At 42.0% G+C, this 22,402-nt stretch overlaps 2 protein-coding genes and 1 long non-coding RNA gene across 17 annotated transcripts in view; 2 read left to right on the top strand and 1 right to left on the bottom strand.

Annotated features, from left to right (window-relative positions):
* Nucleotides 1-9,894, top strand: part of PLSCR5 (phospholipid scramblase family member 5) — a 19,960-nt gene extending 10,066 nt beyond the window's left edge. Inside the window, exons 9-14 of one of the 2 annotated variants that reach the window (XR_014933220.1) lie at nt 38-159; nt 1,289-1,423; nt 2,888-2,982; nt 4,457-4,604; nt 7,591-7,748; nt 8,221-9,894. The gene's annotated coding sequence lies outside the window, so the exon portion shown is untranslated. Of the gene's footprint in view, nt 1-37; nt 2,265-2,887; nt 2,983-4,456; nt 4,605-7,590; nt 7,749-8,220 lie in introns of those variants that run through there. The other variant, XM_015871747.3, reaches the window with a different exon arrangement.
* LOC146758849 (uncharacterized) overlaps nt 1-10,861 on the bottom strand; it is a 23,008-nt gene extending 12,147 nt beyond the window's left edge. The window contains exon 1 of the long non-coding RNA XR_014933223.1: nt 10,298-10,861. This is a non-coding gene — a long non-coding RNA (uncharacterized LOC146758849). The remainder of the gene's footprint in view (nt 1-10,297) is intronic.
* On the top strand, nt 7,611-22,402 carry LOC107318198 (phospholipid scramblase 1). Of its 14 annotated transcripts, none has more exons than XM_085513031.1 (10): nt 7,611-7,748; nt 9,951-10,069; nt 14,595-14,621; nt 15,006-15,107; nt 16,564-16,724; nt 17,721-17,763; nt 18,835-19,055; nt 19,514-19,675; nt 20,686-20,847; nt 21,992-22,402. In XM_085513031.1, exons 2-10 carry the CDS (start codon nt 10,021-10,023, stop codon nt 22,049-22,051), a joined length of 987 nt encoding a protein of 328 aa, XP_085369157.1. In that variant the 5' UTR covers nt 7,611-7,748; nt 9,951-10,020; the 3' UTR covers nt 22,052-22,402. The 14 variants fall into 14 exon arrangements, with proteins under 14 accessions (XP_085369157.1, XP_032302385.1, XP_085369159.1 ...); XM_032446494.2 differs by having other exon boundaries at nt 14,590-14,621; XM_085513033.1 differs by lacking the exon at nt 7,611-7,748 and adding an exon at nt 9,381-9,497 and having other exon boundaries at nt 14,590-14,621.

The following is a 22,402-nucleotide window of genomic DNA, read 5'->3' as shown; positions in this document are numbered from 1 at the left end:
TTCTCTTCGTAATATCTGGTGGTTGATAACTTTTCAGTCCACCTTGCCTGAGGCCAATCGAGAGCAAACACCTCCTTGGGACACAATTATCTTTTCTCTTTGGCAAGCTCAGGTATTCTCAATGTTAAGACTGTGCAATAGGAGTTTTCTCTTTTTCAGGTAAGTTTTACGTAACTGCTGACTCCTGCAGTCACAGTATTTAATAATACTGCTTCTAAGCATTCATGTCAACACAGGCTTTTAGGGACAACCTGGGGATTAGACCCAGCCAGCACAGATTCATGAAAGGCAGGTCCTGCTTCACCAACTTGATCTCCTTCTTTGATCAGGTTACCCATCTGGTAGACAAGGGAAAGGGTTTTGATATATTCTACCCAGACTTCAGCAAAGCCTTTGACACTGTTTCCCATGGCATTCTCCTGCAGGAGCTGGCAGCCTGTGGCCTGGACAGGTGTACTCTTCTCTGGGTAAAAAGCTGGCTGTACGGCCAAGCCCAGAAAGTGGTGATAAATGGCGTTAAATTCAGCTGTTCCCCAGGAGTCAGTACTGGGGCCAGCTCTTTTTGATGATTACCGATTGTTTACTGATTATCTGGATGAGGGGTTTGAATGTATCCTCAGTAAATTTGCAGATGACACTAAGCTGGGAAAAAGTGTTCATTTGCCCAAGGGTAGGAAGACCCTACAGAGGGAGCTGGGTAGTCTGGTTTGATAAACTGAGGCCAGCATTCATTATATTCCTGCAAGACATAAAAACATTTTGTTGGAAAGTATTTGCTGTATGAAAGTACTTACACCTCTCTCTTAAAAACTGAGTTCTTCAAGAAGCAGAGAAGTACCATAAAATACTGGTGGAACAGTTTCCAAGGGGAGCACCTTACAAATTGCCTGGAATACTGGATTTTGTAACACAAACTGGTAATTCACTTCTTGTAAATAACCAAACACATCAGCGGAAGGGAGAGGAGATGATGAATAATTCATGAAAATGAAAAAGAGCTAAATTTATCAGGTGATTAATTCTCAACAAATATTTAGACTAATTTTAATTTTATGTTCATGGGTATGAATTCAAACACAGTAAATCCAGGAAGCTGCAACTAACGCTCCCATAGCGAAATTAACTCAGGAACGTTTACAGATTTAAACAGTATGTTTTAGATTATATACCACACTTAGGTGTTTATACAGATTTACATATGTCTTGAAAATAACTGCGGTTAACAAGCTCTGACAATCATCATTATTTGTTAACCGTTTCACTACCAGCTCTCGCTATTAATTCCTAGCAGCGGCTGGGGCTACAATCGGCAGAACAGAACTCTGTGGAGCACTGCTGTTTCCTTTCCCTGTGCACTAGTTATGAGCTTCGTGGGCAAGACGCTCCCTCCTGTGGAGATGTGTGGTTTTGCAGAAGGGCCGAGGTGACGCCAATTTTCTTTTCTCGCGAGTGTAATTCTATTGAATTCAGTCCTTTCACTCTTAAATTCCCCTAAAGGAAATTGAGTAAAAGAACCAGATTCCTATTTTAGTTTATTCCTTTAAATTACCTTGCTGCTTTAGACAGAAGCAACTGTTCTTGCAGCCACAGTCTTGCTTCTCACACCAAACCATGCTCTTACATTGGTGCTGTGTGTAGCCAAATAGCAGTGCCTGCTGAGACCAGCAACCCCCCCTGTTGTTTGCCACTTTTCATCCCAAATCTCCAGCCTTCTGATATCCCTTAACAAGCCGAATACATCTTCGAAACAAATGTGTCCAACTCACACTGAATCTAATAGAGCTGTTTTTACCTGCGGGGCTGAATTTGGCTGTCAGTGTCCTTCTAGGTGAGCAACGTGTGCTTGCATGTTTTCTTATATACTGCAACCAGGTGACGATATTGTAGTTCTTGCACTTACTGACTTGGTTGCTGTTTTTGTGTGTTATTATGTTTTCTTTTTCTTGAAAAACAAACAAACAAAAAAAACCCAACATTTGCAGATGTGTATGTATGAATGCGCTGTTTAAACCCAGTGGCAGCCTCCAACATGACCCCAAACTGCCTCGGCCTCTGGACAAAGCAAAGCATGGGAGCTGGGACAGCTCTTGCTACCAAGGAGAACTTCCTCTGCAGCCTGCTTAGCCTTGCTCTTACCCCTCAGTATACAGGCAGAAATGTAGTGCCAATGCCTGCACTTTTTCAACTAGAAACTTCCTACTTATGTGAGGGTAAGAATTTGGGCTCACCAAAGATGAAGTTCATTGTGATATCACCAAAGAAAAGTTAACATTATTTAAAAAATAAAAATATTCAGCTGTACAAACTTCCTTATTAGCAGCAATCTACTTCACATTTTGGGAGCTCTTTACAAAACTCACATTGTTCAGTTCCCCAGTGGCTCCAAAGCCCAAACAAGAATTCAGTATTTCCTACAAGGACAGGTACAGTCTAAAGTAGATGCATGTCTTAAACATCTACACAGAAATATGTTTGTTCTAGTGAAAACCTTAATTCAGCCAAGTAACTAGTTTCCCACTTGATGGCTATCTGCCGTGTTGATCTGTGTGATGTGTTGCTGTTGTGCTCGGTAGATGGCAGCAACAGTTCATTAATAGAATGGCTTTCACAGATCACAAGGTGTACTAAAGACACTGATTAAAAAGGCAGCACTTCCTTTTGTCAGCCTCAAATCTAGTATTCTGCACCTGGACTATCTCTCCACCTTCCTTGGGTGGAGGAGGGAAAAGCTCTGATTCCAGGGCACTCTCCACCTTCTGTAGAAACAAAGTGGTGTGCCTAAAGGAAGCTGCTTTGTGGTGTGGTCCCTGGAAGAATGGGGAGTTTCTATGGGTAAAATGCCTTTGTCTCTGTGTCATATTGTCTCTGTGTCTCTGATGCATTGCAGTGTGCTGTCCTGGGGCAGAGGGGTGGAAACCCCCAGTACTGCCACAACCCCAGATGAAAACATACCTGGGAAGAGAGTGGCAACACAGCATCTCTGTAAGCTCTGAGATTTTCTGGTTATCTAATATATTTGGGGATATGAAAGTAAGTCTCTTGGAAGACTTTGTGCAATTAACAAAACAACAAAACTTTTCAATTTCTTTGTTCTCTAATTAGACAAATGTTGAAATTATCCCAACTCGATGTTTTCTAATGGAGGTAAGTGGTTCCTGTATTGAGGGGAAAAGAAACAACAATTTCTTCCTATGTGACTCTCTTCTTAGTTGCATTGCTTTCTTTTCAATTAGGATGACATATTCTAAGTTAGAATCATGCATATTACTTTAATCAAAGAGCAGCTATAGGTTTTTAACTGTACTTTTCATTCCTGAGTCATATCAACAGGACGCGTTAGCTCAATGTGTTTCTTCACATTGAGATCCTTCAGGGACTTTTTTAATGTGTGACAGCCACATCAGGTAAGTGCTCTATTTGCGGTGCAGTTGTTTTGTATTAAAAGAAAAAGATCCAAGATACCATTGATAGCCATTGCTCTGTATAGAAATACTTCCTGGCCAGAAATTGCTGGATACCAGTAAGCAGTGTGAAGGAGTAACCTGGACAATTCAGGACAAAAAAAATAAGAGAGACCAGAAAAAAACTGAGCATGGGAAAGGGACTGCAGTGAACAGTGCCTGTGTAAACAGGCAGGGTGTGTCTTCTGGCATGCTTTGTTCCTAACAGTGAAGAACATGGGGCTGATACTGACATAAAGCATGCCAGTAAGTCTAACACCTGAAGAAAGAGTACACATGCGAGTCATAAAAGCTTTTGTAAACTAAAATTGTTTGTTTTAGCTGCAGGAAGCAGAACAAGTGGCACACAGCCATTTTGCCTTGATTTTTCTGTGTTTTTCAAGAGAAAAGTCATCTCTTCTAACAGTTGTGTGAGTGTGACTCCTGCACTGAAACTGGCTGGGATGCTGTTAGCATAAGAAGATGCAGTTACATGGCTAGGAGAAAGAATCAGCATACATCAGTCCTGACCCAATAGCGACCTGCTTGCACAAGTGGCCTCAGATTTCTCTGAAGCCTTTAGGTCAATTGTTCAGTCTACCCTTGTAGGAACTGGGTTTGGCATGCTTTAGGAACAATGTGTTTAGTTTGAGCTGTCACCACCCTGGTTAACATTGTCCCAGTGTTATGAAAGGTGGAATGACTGGGAAGCCAGGGGAGCCCCTGATCAAGATGAATCATTGTGCAAAGGTAGTGTAACTTCCAGGAAAGACTGAGGCCATCAAAGAACAGGGAGTGGAGTGGAGAAGGACACAGTGAGAATAAAATATTTATGGCAAAAGTAAAAGAATGCTTTCAACTACTTGTTCAGTCTAATTGCATCCTTACAAATATGAGTTCAGTGGAAAAAATATGGCAGAGATTCATTACAGAACAAGCATCTGCTTGGTGAAGTCATTTTTCTAGTGCACTGATGATCCGTTCAAGCCATAATACTCTGCTCTTTTGTACTTAAGAATCACCAAGTGAAGATGGTGAAGAAAGAAAAAATGTTTGAAGAAAATCATTGACAACTCGCAGCTCAATTGCACTCAACAACTGAGTCAGGAACTGGATGGCAAATACAGTTTATAATACCACATGTTAACCAAGTTCATCAGAAATGTGAGTAACAAATTTGATAATCTTTGTTTAAGAACAAACAGGACTGAATTTAAATCTCCCGATAACTGTGCTCAGGATTTCTTAAGAACAGTCCTAGTGTGAAAGAGAGGTTTCTGCTTTGATAAACAATCTCTTCATGTGTAGTTACTCCACATCCAAAGTAATTCATTAGATAAGAGAATTCACTGTACCTGATGATGATGTCTAAGTAAGACTTAATGGTAAATAGAGTTTATGTCTGATGTAAATATGTGTTCTAGTATTTTCCCCTTCCCAGCCTCCTGTATCTGCCAGCTCTTGTCCTGGCTTTCCTTGAAGCTCATTCTTAATTGACCTGTTGATTCACATCATAGAATTTTGCAGATCTATTTTCCCTTTTATCTTTACAACCTCCTAATTAATCTCCTTCTTTAATGAAATAATCAGTGATGCCAGAATCAGGTGAGTCACTTAAGAAAAAAATGCACATTCTGTTCTCTGTCTGGCTATGTGTTCAGGTATTGCAAAATTCACACTCAGCCTGATAAAAAGGAGTGCACGGTGTACATTATGGCACAGTCCTAACAGCCCCATTTGTGAATCTTCCTCATTTCAGCAGCTCCCTTACTGACCTATGGCACCTGATTAACTATCACATCATATAATAAAATCACCGAACAGTTTGGGTTGGAAGGGACCTTAAAGCCCATCTAGTACCAACCCCTGCCATGGGCTGGCTGCATCACACCAGCTCAGGCTGCCCAGGCCCCACCCAACCTGACCTTGAGCACCTTCAGGGATGGAACATCTATTGCTTCTCTGGTCATCAGTGCCAGAGCCTCACCACCCTCTGAGTAAACAATTTCTTCCTAATATCTAAATCTTTAAATTTGAATGTCCCCTGTTTTAGTTTAACAACAGTAAAGTCAAAGTGAAGTGTCTTTTTCAGAAGCTCAAATTCAAAATCAATGCTAGGATGCATAAGACTAGCTAACTGTAAATGAAAGCAGGTATGAACTGAGTGCTTTCAGATACTCCTTGTTTTGCTGGAACAAAGTGAGGCTGGGCAGTGGAGGAGACCTGCATGCAGCCTAACACCAACCTATTCACTACAGCCATGTACCCATGTGGTGTGGATGGCTTCTTTACACAGCTCTTCCATTTCATATGGCTTTCAAAAATGGAGGTAAATGCAATTCAAGGCCCCAGGCAGAACTGACCAGCTGCGATTCCGTTTGTGTACTGGCAGTGATGCTGGGTCTGGAAGTATCTGAATGGCAGCAGGGCAGTGTGCAGGGGGACAGGCACCTCGTCAGTACTGGGAACTCTGAGGCGGCCTACAACAGAGCCTAAACACAAGACCTTAATGGTGAAAAAAGCTTAAGCAGAAATGCAAGCAACTCTAAACTGTCTGGAAAGCGGAGCGTGCACTTTGACACACACACTGTGTGCCTGCAGGATGGGGAACAGGAGCTGGTTGGAGTTGACTTTCCTGATTTATTGCTTAAGCCTGAATTACTTATGCTTTTTAGGTAAAAAATCTTGCCTATGGGAATGTTGCTCGTAAACACCTATTTGCAGGATCAGGGACGGTTCAGCAGAAAACAGGATTTACTCAAGCTGCATTTAACATTTGTAGTATCCCAGTTAATCCTAAATGTTGCAAGCTGTAGTGGACTATTTCTTTTTGCCTAGTTGTTCTTTTCCACTCTATATCCTGATTTTCTACTCTAAAGCAGCTTATGCCCATTCACTTGCAATGCTGACATTCAAAATTATGCCTGGCTGGCAGCAGCAAAACTTCATTTAGCCTTCTCCTCAATGTAAGAAATGTGTTTGGGACAAAAAGATTTAGTAGCAAAATTCAGTATGTTCTGTTGATTCTTTCATTGTTCCATTGTTGTTTTTCCCCTTGTGTTCAAATATTTTGAGATAAGATGCACACCAGCACCTGCTTGTTCCCTCTGGGAATTGCTTTCCCTGTTTAAATGACTGTTTCTGCCTGCCTGAGCAGACACCTTGCAGGTCAGCATGCAAGAACCAAGCAATTCAGAATTCTTACCCATACTACTCTGTTAATCTGTTACCAGGATGCTGATTTAACAAAAACGCAATGGTATTAAAACTGTTTTCATTATTTCCCTTCTCAAAGGAGAACCTGAAAGTCATTAGTCAGACTGCAGGCTTGATGGCTGACTTGACATTGTTAAATGAAATCAAATAAGCTAATGCTCCTGTTACTACAGCTACAGATCTTTAACACTGAGATAATCTGTTAACTGCCTCTACTAGTTTTGTGAATACATCTTTTATTATCTTAGTCAAGGCCAAATTACTGTGCCAAAAACAGCACAACTGGGAGTTGGGAGACATCGGCTCATTTCACCGTCTGTCAGCTGTTGTTGCAAAGGAATCTGTTTGCCCCAGTTCCATACCAGAGAAACAATAACAGTAATTTTTCTGTTTTTCCTGTGTTTAGATTTAAGCTGCCTTTTGCTACATGTTCACCATCTCTGACACACTGGTGGTGATCTGATATTACTCTTGCCATGTTTCATCAACAGGGTTGATGTCTCATCATCACTGTTGGGTTCCCCAGGATCCAACAAGGTGCCAGAGTTTAGGAGGATTGCAAGCTAAAGTGGCTGTAAGTGATATTCTGAGCACTCTGAATGCATGCAGCATACCTCTAAAACGGGATCAAGAATCCACAATTAACGTTTCATTCCAGTTAAATATTACAAATCTAAAGTAGGAGCGTGGTGCCTTTCTCACTTCTTTTGAAGCAATTCCAACTTCTCTCCCAAATGTTTAAGGCACTGATTAAATCTGCTCAATGGGGCAAATAAAGAGGCGCTATGTGATCTAACAGACCAGCACTGACTGCCTGTTGTGACTCCCATGATCCCTGTTGGATAAGAAAACAAGCTGGGTATTGTTCTATGTGGCAGGCTGGCCATTTAGTTTGTGTTGTGTAAAACATGGCATATTTCTTCTGCCCCTGCAGGTGAGTAGGTTTCTTCCAGAAAAAATGTCTGAGAGAAAAAGGAAGGGATATGCTGCTGCTCTCCTTGACAGGACAAAGATATCCTTGTGTGGGAAACAACATTCATCCCTATGTCAAATAGACATGTTTATTGGAATAGAGTATTTAAATCTCTGCATGTAAGTCTGAACTGAGCTAACAACTTCATTCCTGTTGAAAAAGAAAAGTATTATCATATACTACCATGTATTTCTGATTTTCCAACCACATAAAAATATTCATATACCTATTTCTGACAAAAATTGGTGTCCAGTATTAATCCTCTTAGTGGATTCAGTGAAGATGTGTGGAATAATGACAACTCCAGATTAGATTTTTATGTACATGAGAGAACCACCGAAGTAAAATCCCCAAATCTTGGACATGCCCAGTGTCTGGATGAAGTTCAATATATGGCCAGAATAATAAAGTTGAATATTGAGATGAAGACTTTATTTTGGGAGGTAGAAGAGGGCAGCGGTAGAATATATCAAGTTACAAAATGACCTTCATTTACTCATTTCCCTTTATTCTGGTAAGGATTCTGATTTAATTTGAAGTCTTGGGATTCATGCATGCACAAATTACTGTGATTAGATGTGTCTGTTTTAGATTAAGTGCAGCTTGCTTCGCAGAGACATAGATGGAAACCAGCAGCCCTAACATGGATGACAGGAATTACAGATCATCCTGAATGCAATCACACGGCACATGCTAGATAACCAGGGAATCGTGCCTAGCCAACATGGGTTCATGAAAGGCAGGTTGTGCTTGACCAGCCTCATCTTCTATATGAGGTGACCCACCTGGTTTAGCAAAACCATGTGCCAGGTCCTGCACTTTAGTTACAACAAACCCAAGTGATAGTATAGGCTTGGGGTAGAGTGGCTGGAAGGTTGTATGGAGAAAAAGGATCTGGGGGTGTTAGTCAATGTTATGCTGAACATGAGCCAGCAATGCACCCAGGTGGCCAAGAAGGCCAAAGGCATCCAGGGTTGCATCAGAAATAGAGCACCCAGTGGGAGCAGGGAAGCGATCTTTCCTCTATCAGCTCTGGTGAGGCTGCATCTCGAGTACCAAGTTCAGCTTTGGGCCCTCACTGTAAGTATGTCACTGAAGCCCTGGAACATGTCCAGAGAGTGGCAGTGAACCTGTTAAGGGTCTGGAGCACAAATCTTATGGGGAGCAGCTGAGGGAACTGGGATCGTTCAGTCTGGAGAAGAGGAGGCTCAGGGGAGACCTTTTCATCATCTACAACTCCCTGAAAGGAGGCTGTGATGAGGTGGGAGTTGTCCTCTTCTCCCAGGTAACAGCAATAGAATGAGTGGGAATGGCCTCAGGTTATTCCAGGGGAAGTCCAGGTGGGCATTAGGAAAATCTCTGAAGAAGTCACCACTCTTTCAGATATGTATACATAGATATATTTCTTTTTTCCCTAAGGAAAAATAAACAAAGTAAAATCAGCTATCATTTATTTCATTTTTTACACGGGCATACAGCTTATATATGTAAGCATGTGTTCTATAGGTTAAAAACACATGGCCCAAAGGTGCTGCAAAGGTGTTCAGAGCTGTGAAATCTGACAAAGGGGGTGACTGTTGTGCTGCTGAGTTGATGGTGATGCCATTTGTAATATATTTCATAATGGTGCTACTTCTTATTACATCCTAGACACAATGATGAATCAGTTTTAAGAGTTAGTTAGCCAGTCTTTAACGTAAAGGTACAGGATACTTTTTTCCTTCTTATGAAAATGCATTTTTTGTTTCTAGTGATTTATCAAACAGGATTACTTCCTATTACTACTTGTCTGAAAATACTCTTAACCCTTCTGAAGTAGGAATGCATGATGTAAGAAAAGTATTGTAGCAACCTAGAGATGGAAATATGTATGTATGCTGTGTGCAGGCTCTTGTTTGTTGCTGGTATAAATGCATAGCTGATGGTGATTGTGTTGAAAAACAGTGTTTTGTAACTGAGAACTTGCTTTACCAAATTATGTTCTTGCGCTTTTTGTATCTCTTACAGTTTTCACAGAAAAAAATACTTTGAGTGACCTACATATAATAACCCTTATAAAACCAGGCCTGTCAATAAAATACATCCCTGGCTTATCTAGGTGCCATTGAGGTTAACTGTACCTTTGGGTAATCTTTAACCTGAAAACATGTGGAACTACAACAGGTTTTGTAACAAAGCAGCTTCTATAAAAATAGCTGAGTTGAAAGGAAGTAGTTAACGCTTTCTTGTCTAAATCATCCACTAATAAATGTTGATGAAATGTAACTGTCTTCTTCCTTCTTCTTCCTTTGTTTTTTTTCTTCTTTCAAATTTAAATATAGGCACTGCAAGAGTAAACTTTCCAATACTCTGAACCTGCTCACACTTAAGAATGGTACTTCTTGAAGCAGCATGGATCCTCTGTGCTGTCTATATGTCTCCAGCTGGTACCATCATATCGGTAAGCATTAATGTGTTACCTATCAGTTATCAGAATGAATCAAAGGCAAGCCAATCACTTCCATAAATCAACAGTGTTTTCATAGAATCACAGAATGGTTTAGTTTGGAAAAGACCTTAAAGATCACTCAACTCCAACCCCCTGCTGGGAGCTGGTTGCCACCCACCAGCTCAGGCTGCTCAGGGCCCATCCAGCCTTGAGCATCTCCAAGGCTAGGACATATATTACCTTGACATCTTCCCTGCAGATAAGGGCATGTGGCTGCTATTAGGTCTCCCCACAGCCATCTCTTCTCCAAGCAGAAGCAACTCCGGGTTGTCTGCTTCTTCTCACAAAGTACTGCAACCTTGACTGTCCTGGGACCTTCTCCTAAGCCCAGTCCAAAGTTAGGAGCCAAAGTCCTTCCAGCACAGGGTCAAAGCCAGGCACAGCATTCCAGCTTGAACCTTAGGATTACAAGGTGTAGGAGCGCAATCACTGCCCTCCAACCACTGGCTGTGCTCCTGTTAGAACAACTCAAGATGCTCACAGCCTTTTTCCAGTTTTCAAGAAACCGTGCAGAAACTGCATCCAGGATAAGCACTAATCAAAAGCAGTTTCATTTTGTTTTCTTCTTGAGCAATGTTTCCCATAAACCAGCTGGTTTTGCTTGAATACCATTTGAAACAAGCAGCTGACCAGCCAAACCTCCTTAAAGAGCACCTGCGTTAGATCAGATCCAGGAGTTATACCGAGAGAGACATTACCACTTTAAATTTCGAGCCGTGCAAGGCCTGCTACAAATACTCTGGGCTTTTCAGCGTTCGCCCTCCCGCTCCGCCACCATCGCCGAGCTCGGGTCAGCCGCTCCGCGGGGGAGCTGCGGGCGGAGCCGTGACGCACGCCGGGCTCCGCACCCCCGTGGCCGTGCCCCTTCCCGGTCCCTGCTTTGTTCGGGGGCGGCGGCGCTTCCCGGCCGCACCCGCCCCGCGGCGCTGGGCTAAGAGCCGTGCTAAGCTCTGCGGCAGTGCAGAGAGGTCTGCAGGTGCTGCTGGGGCGTGTGCTCGCCGAGAAGGATTTCCTCCGGTGCTTCTGAAGGTATCTGTATTTTTGTCACGGGGATGCTTAATGATCGGAAGGGTCAGTGAAATGGAAAATCTCTCTCTTCGAGGATAGCCGGTTGTTACAAGTAACTCCTTCCGAAGGTGGGCTTATGGGGGAGTGCTGAGGCTGCGTGGTGATCTCAATGGCACCTGGGTGGGGCTGAGCCAGGATGCTTTGCACGACGTCCCCTGGGCTGTGTGCTGAGGGGCTCTGGGGGTCAGGGCAGTGTCTGTGTAAGGGAGGAGATACATCACTGCACCAGAAAATAATCTTATGTCAGCTTGCAGGTCATGCAGTTCCTTCTTGAGAAGCTGTTTTGTTAATTTTGACCAAAAAACCCACACCTGTTTAATTAGGTAAACCAGATGATTTTAAAGTATGCTGTTTTGTTTGGGTTTTTTTAGCAGTAAAGGTTAAAATCCAGTGTTTGAACAGTCTGAAATAATGCAGTGATGGGAAAGAGGTGCCACAAAGCTAGCTTGAGTGAACTAATGCTTGCCTTACAGCTATTTGGCTCCTAAAGTGTGTTTTCCAAACCACGTGCTTTCTCAGAAGAAAGGCCTGTTGGGGTCTGTAAGTGGCACTGTGCACAGTGTTTGTGTCTGGGGACACTTGTTAATGTGCTTCTGGCAGCATTTTGCACAGCTGGGTCAGAGATGGAGCTGGTGGTCACGAATGGAGGCAGTGCCGCTTTCCAGATAGAAAGCAGAAGCCCTGCAGTTAAGTGAATTAAGGGGGTCTTGAAATCGGTTGCATCATCGCTGCAGACGTGCATCAGGGTAAGATCTAGAAACTGAGGCTGTGTAATGCAGTTTTGAAAAGGAGTAAGGGGTGGAAAGATAGCGTGGGCATTGTGCAGCCCATTAAAAGGGGGTGGTCTCAGGGCAGTGTTCCCATTACAGTTCTCTAAACTGGAACTGCTTTGTTCTGACTTTCTTCAGAACAGATAATTCCACAATTTCCTTTCCAAAAGTTTTTTGCTGACCTTATGTGCCTGGGCTCAAACTTCCCCGAGAGGGAAAACTGCAATGCCTTGAACCTCAGTGCTGCTTCTATGGTACTTGTTAAGGATTTGGGAAAATAAAAACAGAGTGGGTGTGTTGTTGTTGGTTGACGGAGCTTAAGCTGTGGAAGCTCCTGAATTCAGCATGTCAGAGCAGAGGGAGAAGCCTGGGAGCTCCTGCCGTGCATGGAGGCAGGCAGCACAGTGCTTCAGGGTGCAGGCAGTGGGGCTGTTGGGCCGGGTCACTTTCTCTCCTGAAGGCACAGAGCCTGTTCCCTTCCACCTTCACTTAGTGGCAGAGCTGGCTCTGCTTGGAAACGTCAGGTTGCCCAGTGATCCAGAAACCATTTCATAAGTGTCATTACTGGAACCTGCCAGCAAAATCACTTCTGCTTTTCCCTGGGTAAACTGAACCCTGAGATGTCTCTCCTCTAGCAGGGGAGGATATTTATATCCCCTGTGAGCCCAGAGCTATGAACTCCTGTGTGAATCTCAGCCAGGAAAGGGCAGTGCTTGACCAGAACGGAAGAGGTCCTGTTCCCAGCCCTGGCCCCAAATAGCTCCAGTTGTGGGGCAGACCTGGAGCCCCAGCCAGGTCTCCTCCTTTCCACAGGTATGTGCTATCACTGGGGCCTTGTCAGCATGGCATCTGAAGGACCCTTACAATCCTGGCATAACTTGGGTTAGGAAGGTTAAAAGCAACCGGTCTGTTCATTGCTACATTGCTGCCAGGTGGGAATTTCCCCATGCATATGAGAATGGCTGAACAATCTATTGTGTAACACAATTGAGAAAAGTGAGATTTTGTTCCTTGTTCCTTTGGTTCTTCAGAATTTTACATTATTTCACCATCGATGAAATCACACGGATGAAAAGCATGGTGTGACTGGCAGTGCTGTGACAGCGTGGCTGAGTCACAGGTGGTAGAAGGAGTCTGGATAAAAAGCAATAGAAAAAGGATGTTAGTGAAAGAAGTGATGTCAGTGTTAGCGTCGTGTCTGATGAAATGGGAGGTGAATTTTGTAGAGTCATTGCTAGCTGGAAAGCACATCTCAGTATTTCTGAATCATCAGTCACACAGAGGGGCTGTAAGGAGAGAAAATATTGTGGACTGCTATGAAGGCTTTTTGTTGAATACATCATATGATTCTGCCTCTGCTTGAACTTTACTGAAGGGTTCAGTTGTAGTTCTTAGTACTTTGCAGAAGTTCAGGTATGCAGAACATCTCACGGTGTGAGCTGATACACTGAAACTTGCAAGAGATCCATTTATATATATATTTAAATCATCTTGAATTCGTGCATTCCCACAAGCTGAAAGTTTCATATGACTATATTAAAATATGCTGTTATTAAACGTGACACACCAGACTATCAATAGCAAGAACAAGGTTACATAGTTTTAATGCATTATTTTTCTTGTATTTTTAAAGAAGATGCATTGTTTTAGATTACTTTTTATTAAAAAAAACTATGCACATAATGGACTAGAATCCAATTAAAATACACAAAACGGCATGGTGTTTCTGTTAGCAGGGTATGCTAGTAAAGAAACAAAAGGATATAGAGAAGATCACTTTTAAAACTAATTTATTAAACAAAGAGGATGTTGTGTGTAAGCTGGGGGGTGAGCTGGATGCCACATCACCCCACAGCCATTCAGCATCCTCTTATACCAGCTTTTGCCGTGTGAATGAGAAACGGGAAATAACTGGGAAATTCCCAGCTTTGTATGAGCGTCTTTGCTGAACTGAACTAGCTGGATGAACTGTAACATAAATATTGCCTGGGTTTCACTGCGTTCTTTTGCTTTTTCAACTCCTTTTAGAGACCCTAGAACAATAGAAAAAGGCAAACAGATGGCTGTTTTGGTGCTGACAGTGCGCTGTGGATGCTCATTCACCTGTGCAAAAGTCCACCTTTTATTATACATGAAGACAAATACTGCATATGTGATATCTGGCAGTGTCACATGAAAAGTGAAATAGCACAGAGACTGATTAGGTGGCATCGCAGATGCTTCAGGATTTACTCAAGCAGGTTTTATTGTATGCATTGATAACTAAACTAATTGCTCTGAAATTACCGTTACACTCGTTCATATGAATTGCACGATGACTTTGGATAGTTGCACAATGTCATCCTGTGTTGCAATGGAATATAACTGATGCTTTCCAACAAATTGGGCATGGTTTCAGGGTACACAAAGCAGAAGTGCAGCAGGCACAGGCAATGAAGTGTTACTTTGTGTGGGAGGCCTGGCCCAGGAGGAAGCTGAGATACTCAGTTCTTTTTAGCCTCTATTTCTGATTCAGCAGTTCCATGTAATTTAGACATTCAGATATCTTTTATTGCTAATTAAGAGAGAATGGTGAGTGACCTTGGTGTGAAGTTTTATATTCAAAAACCAATAAATAAATATGTTGTTTTGCAGAACAGTTACAAGCAGATCCACTGCAATGCAAGGTGAGTAAAACAGGCCAGTGTTGTCTTGTGCTACAGTAAAGATAACATTCTTTCTTAAGTATCCAAGCAATGTTAGTTTAGATGTAAATTTGCCTGATAATTTTAGGAAAGATGTCTGAATGTTTTGAATTCAAACATTAAAATTCAATAATTTACAAAACATGTTTTCAAATCTTGAAATTCCTTTAGATTATGCTGCGCTTTAATATACACGTTTTATGTAGGTAAAATACAAGCTCATTATGTGGTTTTTGTTGTTCAGGAAACAGCAGCTTAATTTCTGTACACCTATTCTGAAAAATTAAGGCAGTGTTGGGGATCTTTTCCCCCTGTGTGTGAGAGGAGATGAGAGCAGTACTAAAAGCGCATGTTGCATTCTTACAGCACATAACCCACCACCAGCACCTGGATTCTCCAATACTGGCTATGCACCAGGGAACCAGCCCCCCTATGGCCACCCGCAGTATGCAGCTGGGACCTACTACGGTAGGTTGCCTGGCTATAGAACTGCTGTTTGTTTAGGAGGTGTGCATGGGAAGCAGGAGGTTTCATTGGGGCAGCCATCTCTGATTTACAGTTCTGTATTAATTCTGCAACATTTCTGTTAATATCTGTTCAGCTCATACTCTTTCCTTCTCAGTGGTACGTGTTTGTGTGTGCTGAGCAGTGCCAGCAGTTGAGGAAGTCTGCAACTGTTCCTCAGTGGTCGCTGGGGTTGAGTTTGTTAGGGAAGTGTTAGTGATGCAACACAATTAATGCGTGGCAGCTTCCTGCTGATTATTAGATTATTATTAAGTGCTATGTCAGTCCTCCAGTTTCATTTTCTCTGGTGATCCAAAACTGAAGGGCTGTTCACCTCTCACAGTTCTGTCGTTTGCGCAGATCCTGTTTCTTTTCCTGTTGCTGAACTTTGCATGTGGTTTTACCTGCCATTTGTTTCCTCCTTTTAATCTCGTTTTCTGCTCCCCATTCAGAACGGAGCACTCACAAATAGCTTATCACAGAACTGCTTTCTGAAGAGCCGGATCACACTGAACAGTATCTAACAGGCTCCAGGCATAAATTATTTATAAAGAGCAAAGTGTTTGGCTTAAGTTTCTGTGCTGCGGGTACATTAAATGTTGTGCATCTTTCAGTGAGGAAATACAAGTTCTGTGAGAGCGCAGCCTTCAAGGAATGAACACGTGCTCCAAAGGCCAGGGAGTGACTGTTTTATCTGAGTACAGCCTGTGTTAACACACACTGATAGCCATCAGCTCTGCAGGAGGGTGGGTCCTTATCTGCGGTGTGCAGTGCTGCTATTGAGGAGCTGTATGCCGCACCTACATGGGCTGCATGGTTTATGGCAGCAGCATCATCATTCACATGAAGCAATTCGTGTTTTATAACACAGCATGATGCTAAGGGTAACCACGAGGTCTATGAGTCAGCATCTCTGGAACCAGTTGTCTTCGGACCTTTCTACGAAGGTATTCATGCTGGTTTCTCCTTGCAAACTCCTGCGGGCGTCTGAGCAACATACAGAACGGTGCATCGGACCGGAGCTGTCATCAGCCGGTCGTGACGGCGTTAAACAGGGGCAGCCCGCATTTCCCGTTCCGCAGCTGCTGGAACAGACGTCAGCGCCCTCCCGGCACGGGGCTGCGGGCGCCACCTGCGGGCGTCTCCGTGTGAATAGTATTTCTATTAGTATAGAATTACAGTATTGCTCAAGAGAGACGCCTTTGTTTGTTTCATTTGGTTTTGTCTGGTGAGATTAGAACATCCCAATATGTTCTTTCTTGAGAGTTGCAATATCCCTAACTGAAATACGTTGTAGGTATGAGAATCTGCATGGTTACAATTGATGTGTATGACGTTTCTTTTTTTCTTTTGAAGATCCACGATGCAGTTCTTTTTTCAAGACCTCAGTTCCCAAACTGCATCTCTCCTTTCCCTTCAGGCACTCCTGCAGCAGGGCCCTATGCTTTCCAGGCACAGCCCATGGGAATCCCATCTGGAGCTGCTGTTCCACCCATCCAGAACCAGCCTCCCGGAGCCATCTGGATGCCTATCCCTCCTCCTCTTCCCAACTGCCCTCCTGGACTGGAATATCTCACACAGGTACCTGCAGCCTTCATCCTTCCCCAGAGAATCGGTGGTCACCTGAGAAGCAGCCTGCATCTGTGAGAAAGCTAGAAAACACATCTGTCTTTATTGCAGTTGCATGAGTTGCTGCTTTTGGGCTGCTTTGTGAGGCCTCTTGTAATGTGAGTGATGCACATTTGAGTATGGACATGCCTGTTATGGCCAGAGCACTTTGGGGGATACCCACTCCTGCCAAGTGGGATGCTAACAGACAGTGGGCACAGAGCTTATCTTTCCTATTTCTGAAGCTACTGTTTGTTAGATGTAATGCAGTTTGTCAAGATGCATTGCATATTTACGTATGCATGTACCTGTAGCACAATGTATGGGCTTGCTTCTCTACATGATGCCTCTAGTCAAACTTAATGAACTTAGAAAATGTTCTTTTGTGTGTATCACAGGAAACACCCTTTGTGAAAGCGTAGTTTATCTTATCACCGGAAGCAAATACAAAGGTCATATGCTGACGTTTATGGTTGTGCATATTTCTCAGAAAATAAACCAATGCCAAACTTGGTGTTTCCTTTGTTTCACTCGGAGCTAAATGGTAGCTGAGCTTCTGCTTTAAAATTTTTGAACTTCCTCCTGGTGGTTCCTGCCCTTCTCTGTGCAGATTCCTGATGCAGGCATCTGGTGCGGGGATTTCAGACTCTGTAGTGTTACTGAGTCACACCGAGTCGTGAAAGGAGCACAGGCACATTAGACCTGCATGCCTGTAACCGGACCAGTCTGGGTACAGCTTCCATTCTCTGATCTGGTGCTTGTAACGCTGTTCTGCTAAACTGAGAGAGGGCAGGACAGGCAGACATGAGCCATGTCTGCAGCTTTGCTGGTAGTGATCAATCTCTAAACAACGTATTAATCATTAACACTGCATTCTGAAATGAAAAAAACAATGCTTCTTGAAACTAGGTATCTCTGAGTTACAACTTGCTAACTATTTATTCTGTTTCATTTTTCAACCACGAACAGATTGACCAGATATTAATTCATCAGCAACTTGAACTTCTTGAGAGTAAGTGAAATGTTTTTATAGCAGAGAAATGTTTAAATCTAATAGTCCCAAGAACTGTAAAAATTTAGACCTTCTTTGACAAAGCTTCTTTAACGTCCCCTAATGGATCACCACTTCCGTGTTTCCTGCTTGTTATCATTTCAATTCCCACAGAAATTATGGAGGAGAAAAGGGAACAGAAAAACAGGAGGCTAGAAGAGGATTTTAAACTGCTTCTGTATACTGTAAGATAGACAGCAGTACTGTTATCTCAGTAGTCTTTGTAGCTGATTATAGATGAAGTCACAAATCTTCCATGTTATTCATGTGATTTTAGCTTTCCTTTTTTTCCTATTTAAATATCCAATGTCTGTTCTCACTACATCTAATTCCTTAGACTAGATTGCTGCTCTGAACTCACTTCCAGGTGATCTTGTTCTTTTAGTGAATTGAAGTGCTTTCCTTCTGCTTCCCTTACTCCATTCACTTTAAGAATATGAAAGTCATGTTTTCAATGTCTTTTGAACAGAATAAATAAAATGGAATGCCCAGCTTGGCTGACACCAAATGCTGTTACATCTACTTTCCATAATATTTCAAGGGTATTTTTGTTGAAGAAACTAATCAAAATTACAGCCCTGGCTCTTGCCATCTTCCATTTGTTTAGCTATGAATCTCAACTGTGAGGCTTTTTTGTGTCTTTCTTGTTCCAAACATAATTGTGCCCTCCGGAGCAATTTTTTTGCTTCACAACACCTTCTGCTCTTCCCTAAGAAACTTTCTGCTGTGTGGCAATGAATGGTGGTGCTTGATCTGGCAGCAGGCACCCATGGCTTGAGGGAAGGGAACTGATGGACATCTCTATGCTCTTTCCATGTCGCCATGCTCATGGTGGCTTGTTCCTTTTGAACTTCTGTTGGGCTGCTCTGCTTGAAGGCCCTTCCCCACTGCTCCTGCTGTCTGAGTTGCCTCTGACAGACTCCAGATGATGCCTTTCCAAGCAGTAGGTTAGGATTATCTTGGTGTTTGTATTATCTGTTGTTTATGCAGATGCACCTCAGGAACTAACTGTTCTGTTACTTTTTTTTCCAGTTTTTATTGGATTGGAATCAAACAACAAATATGAAATCAAGAATTCATTGGGACAGAGGGTGTACTTTGCAGCAGAGGACACTGACTGCTGCACAAGGAACTGCTGTGGGCCAGCACGACCTTTCACCATGAAGATTATGGACAATCTGGGTCATGAGGTGATAAGGCTGGAGAGACCCCTCAGGTGTTCGTCATGTTTTTTTCCCTGCTGCTTACAGGAGGTGAGTCGCTTCTCACCACGAGGGATGAGATCTTCTTTGATATTAATGAATCTGGGGTGATGATTATGGACAGAGTCTCAAATCTGAGCCTTCTTAGAGCTATTACTGACAGATGCGTAGTAGCTGCACCCTATAAGGCCTTGACATTGAGAAAGCTCAGAGTCGTTCCTTCACCTAGACATTTATCTTTCTACTTTAGACACATAGCTTATATATTCTGTAGCCTCAGGACTATGCCATTGATTTCAGTGGAGGCAGAAGTTGCGTATTGGTTTTGGAATGTGTGTGCAGCTTTCTGAAATTGTTTGCCAAAAACCTACTGCAGCTTCATTGGAAAGCTGGGTTGTTATGGAAGAATAAGCTGTGTTTGGTATGCATATTAGTGTGGATTTTTGTCTAATGAAAACCTTAAAGCATTAGAAACTGCTTCATGTGGGGATTTTCTTTATCCTGTGAAGATAGAAGTTCAAGCACCTCCAGGAACACCAGTAGGTTATGTTGTCCAGAACTGGCATCCCTGCTTGCCTAAGTTTACTATTCAGGATGAAAAAAGAATGGATGTACTGAAAATTAGTGGCCCTTGTGTCGTCTGCAGCTGTTGTGAGGACGTTAATTTTGAGGTATGTAACGCTAAGAATTGTTTGTATATATCTTCTTTCAAGCAGTATTTTGATAGTAGTCTGTTGCTTCTCTTATTACAAGACAACTGTACTGTGGTATATACAAAATAATTAAAACATAATCTTTTAATGCTGATATAGTCAATTAAGTTATCTAAGTAGGCAGATCCTTCTGGAAAAGCCTGCCAAACTTTCAGAAATTACGTCAGTGATCTGATTTCCTTTCTCTTAATGGAAATTTGGTAGCAAAGTCTTTATTAATCCATGATGTTAGTCCATAACAGGAAAAAAAAAAGTTGTATTAGCTGTTTATTAAAATGAGTTACTACAACCACTTGTCCAGTCATTTAATAGTCATTCACTAACCAAGTAAGTCATGATTTAGACCTAAAATATACATTTGAATGACTGAAGAATTACAACTATTATTTAAAAAGAATACTAATTAACATATTAGCATTTTCATACAAATTAACTAATAGATAAACTAACTAACTTTGTTTAAAATGATACTGTAAATCGCTGAAGCGAGTTTAGTCTGATTTTATTTTGGGGGATTACACTTTCATAGAACTATGAACACTGGGTGTAACTTTAGGAAACAACATTAAGAAAGGGCTAACCTCTCTTTTGGAATGAGAGAACGTAATTTGTTTAATTTTCCCCTGAGCATTTCCTGATGCATGGCAGGATATAATAATTGACTCTGCTGGCTAAAAGACAATACTCCCAACAGAGTGTGTGTACATGCACACGTACATGTTTGCATGTAAAAGCTGACTTCCAACACCAATGGAACACTGAATTCCCATCAGATTTAGAATTAAGTTGATGCCTGTGTTACTTCACTCTGACTTTCTGGTGGTCTGGCTTGTCTTTCAGTACTAATAGTCGCATTCAGTGACTGCATTACTTTAATAACACAATTTAAATCTTTCTGATGGACCTATAATTAAAAGAATTTGTGGATTCTTTAATAACTTCTTTTTTTAAATTTTATGTTGAAATAGGTGAAGACTTTGGATGAGGATGCTACTATTGGGAGGATTTCTAAGCAGTGGTCTGGGTTTTTGAAAGAAGCATTTACAGATACTGATAACTTTGGAGTCTCATTTCCAATGGACCTTGATGTAAAAATGAAAGCTGTCATGCTCGGTGCTTGCTTCCTTATCGTAAGTCTGTAGCTTATTGATATTTGAATATGAACTGACTTCATCTCAGTGTTTAAGTTGTGTTGATAAAGGTTTTGATTCTGGGCTCCTTGAAGCGCTTGAGAGCTTTTGGTCAATTTCTTGTGTGTAAAACTAACCCTGGAGGGAATATTTTGGATAATAAGCTTATTCTAGTCTACATGAAGTGCTGACTACATTAAAAGGAGCTTTATACACAATCAGATTAACAAGCCCCATAAAAGACAACTTTACAGACTCATAAGCAGAGGCAAGCATGTTTATGTGGATGGTGAGACCAGAAAAGTAAAGAACAGCATTAGCCAGGAGGCCCAACCAAGGCTGGGACAGCCCATTGAGGTGGTGAACCACTGATAGGTGCTGCATCCAGTTCATCCTTCTTGGAAATACATGAAGCACCGAGATGAATAGGATTAAATACTCTCAGAGGGATCGTTTCTATGGGCAGAGTCTTATATGGGGGCAAAATACATCTAACTTCATACTATCCTCATCAGCATTCTGACTCTGCCATGCTTGTGTTTCCACTTACCTGTGCAATTCAGCATCAGGCACTGCTTCAGAAGTGCTCTGTTTCTGTTTTGGTAGGGCTCTGGAAGGGCAGGAAGGGCTTATTGCAGCATCTGCATTTGGAAAGTTCTCACCAGCTTTTACAGCCCTGCATATGGACCAGGTTTTCCTTAGCTGTGTGTGTTCAGGTGCAAGGATGTAGGTGAAGAGTAGGGAGTATGAAGAAGCATGGACTTCAGGCACAGAATATGGTTCTCTTCTTTGTAAAGATAGAGACCTTTATGGCAGAATCCAGTTTGAGGTAATATTGAAGGGACTTGAGTCAGGTTGAAGGAAGTTAGGATGGAAATCCTAAGTAAAGGAAACATGCCTTCTGCTAATGATAAAGTTAAACATCTCAGTCTTCTACCACTTCTTTTTTTTTTTCCTCTTATTGTGGATGCCTCATTTTCTCTACAAGAGACTCAGGGATTAGGTTGGAGAGAGGTATTCCCAGCTGCTTCTCGTCATGTAAGGTTTCTGGGGAGGAATTGCTTTGAATACCTGCAAAAGTACCACAAACCAAGATCTAGATTTTAAAAGGATTGAGTTTGTTTGCTTTTTGTTTCCTTCCTAGGACTTCATGTTTTTTGAGAGCATTGGTGACAGCCATCAGCGAACGGGAGTGTGGCAGTGAAATCTAGAACTTTGTATTTAGAAGGAAGAAAATAAACCACCCACTTGCCAGAGGATTACAGAGCTCCAGTGAGAATGTGAGAGATGGACCTTTTGCACTTGTAATTATATTTCTATAAACTAAAAGCTTTATTGTCTAGCTTCTAGTTCTGTAATCTAATGACACTGTTGTATTCAAATAAGCACCTTTTGTCTGTACAGATAAATACTGTAATGTATAGAAATATATAGCAGCCTTTTTTCCAATAAATTTGGAATTGTTGTATTAAAAACTTAATTCTTAAAAAAGAGATCTATTTCTTTGTTTAATAATAATATAAGCAGTCAGCCTAATAAAGAGGTTCTGATCGTT

This window comes from Coturnix japonica, chromosome 12 (genome assembly GCF_054131305.1).
Source record: "Coturnix japonica strain WE chromosome 12, WE-NBRP24, whole genome shotgun sequence".
Taxonomy (NCBI): Eukaryota; Metazoa; Chordata; class Aves; order Galliformes; family Phasianidae; genus Coturnix; species Coturnix japonica.
The sequence above is the reverse complement of the archived record's forward strand: the minus strand, read 5'-3'. Positions and strand labels throughout refer to the sequence as shown.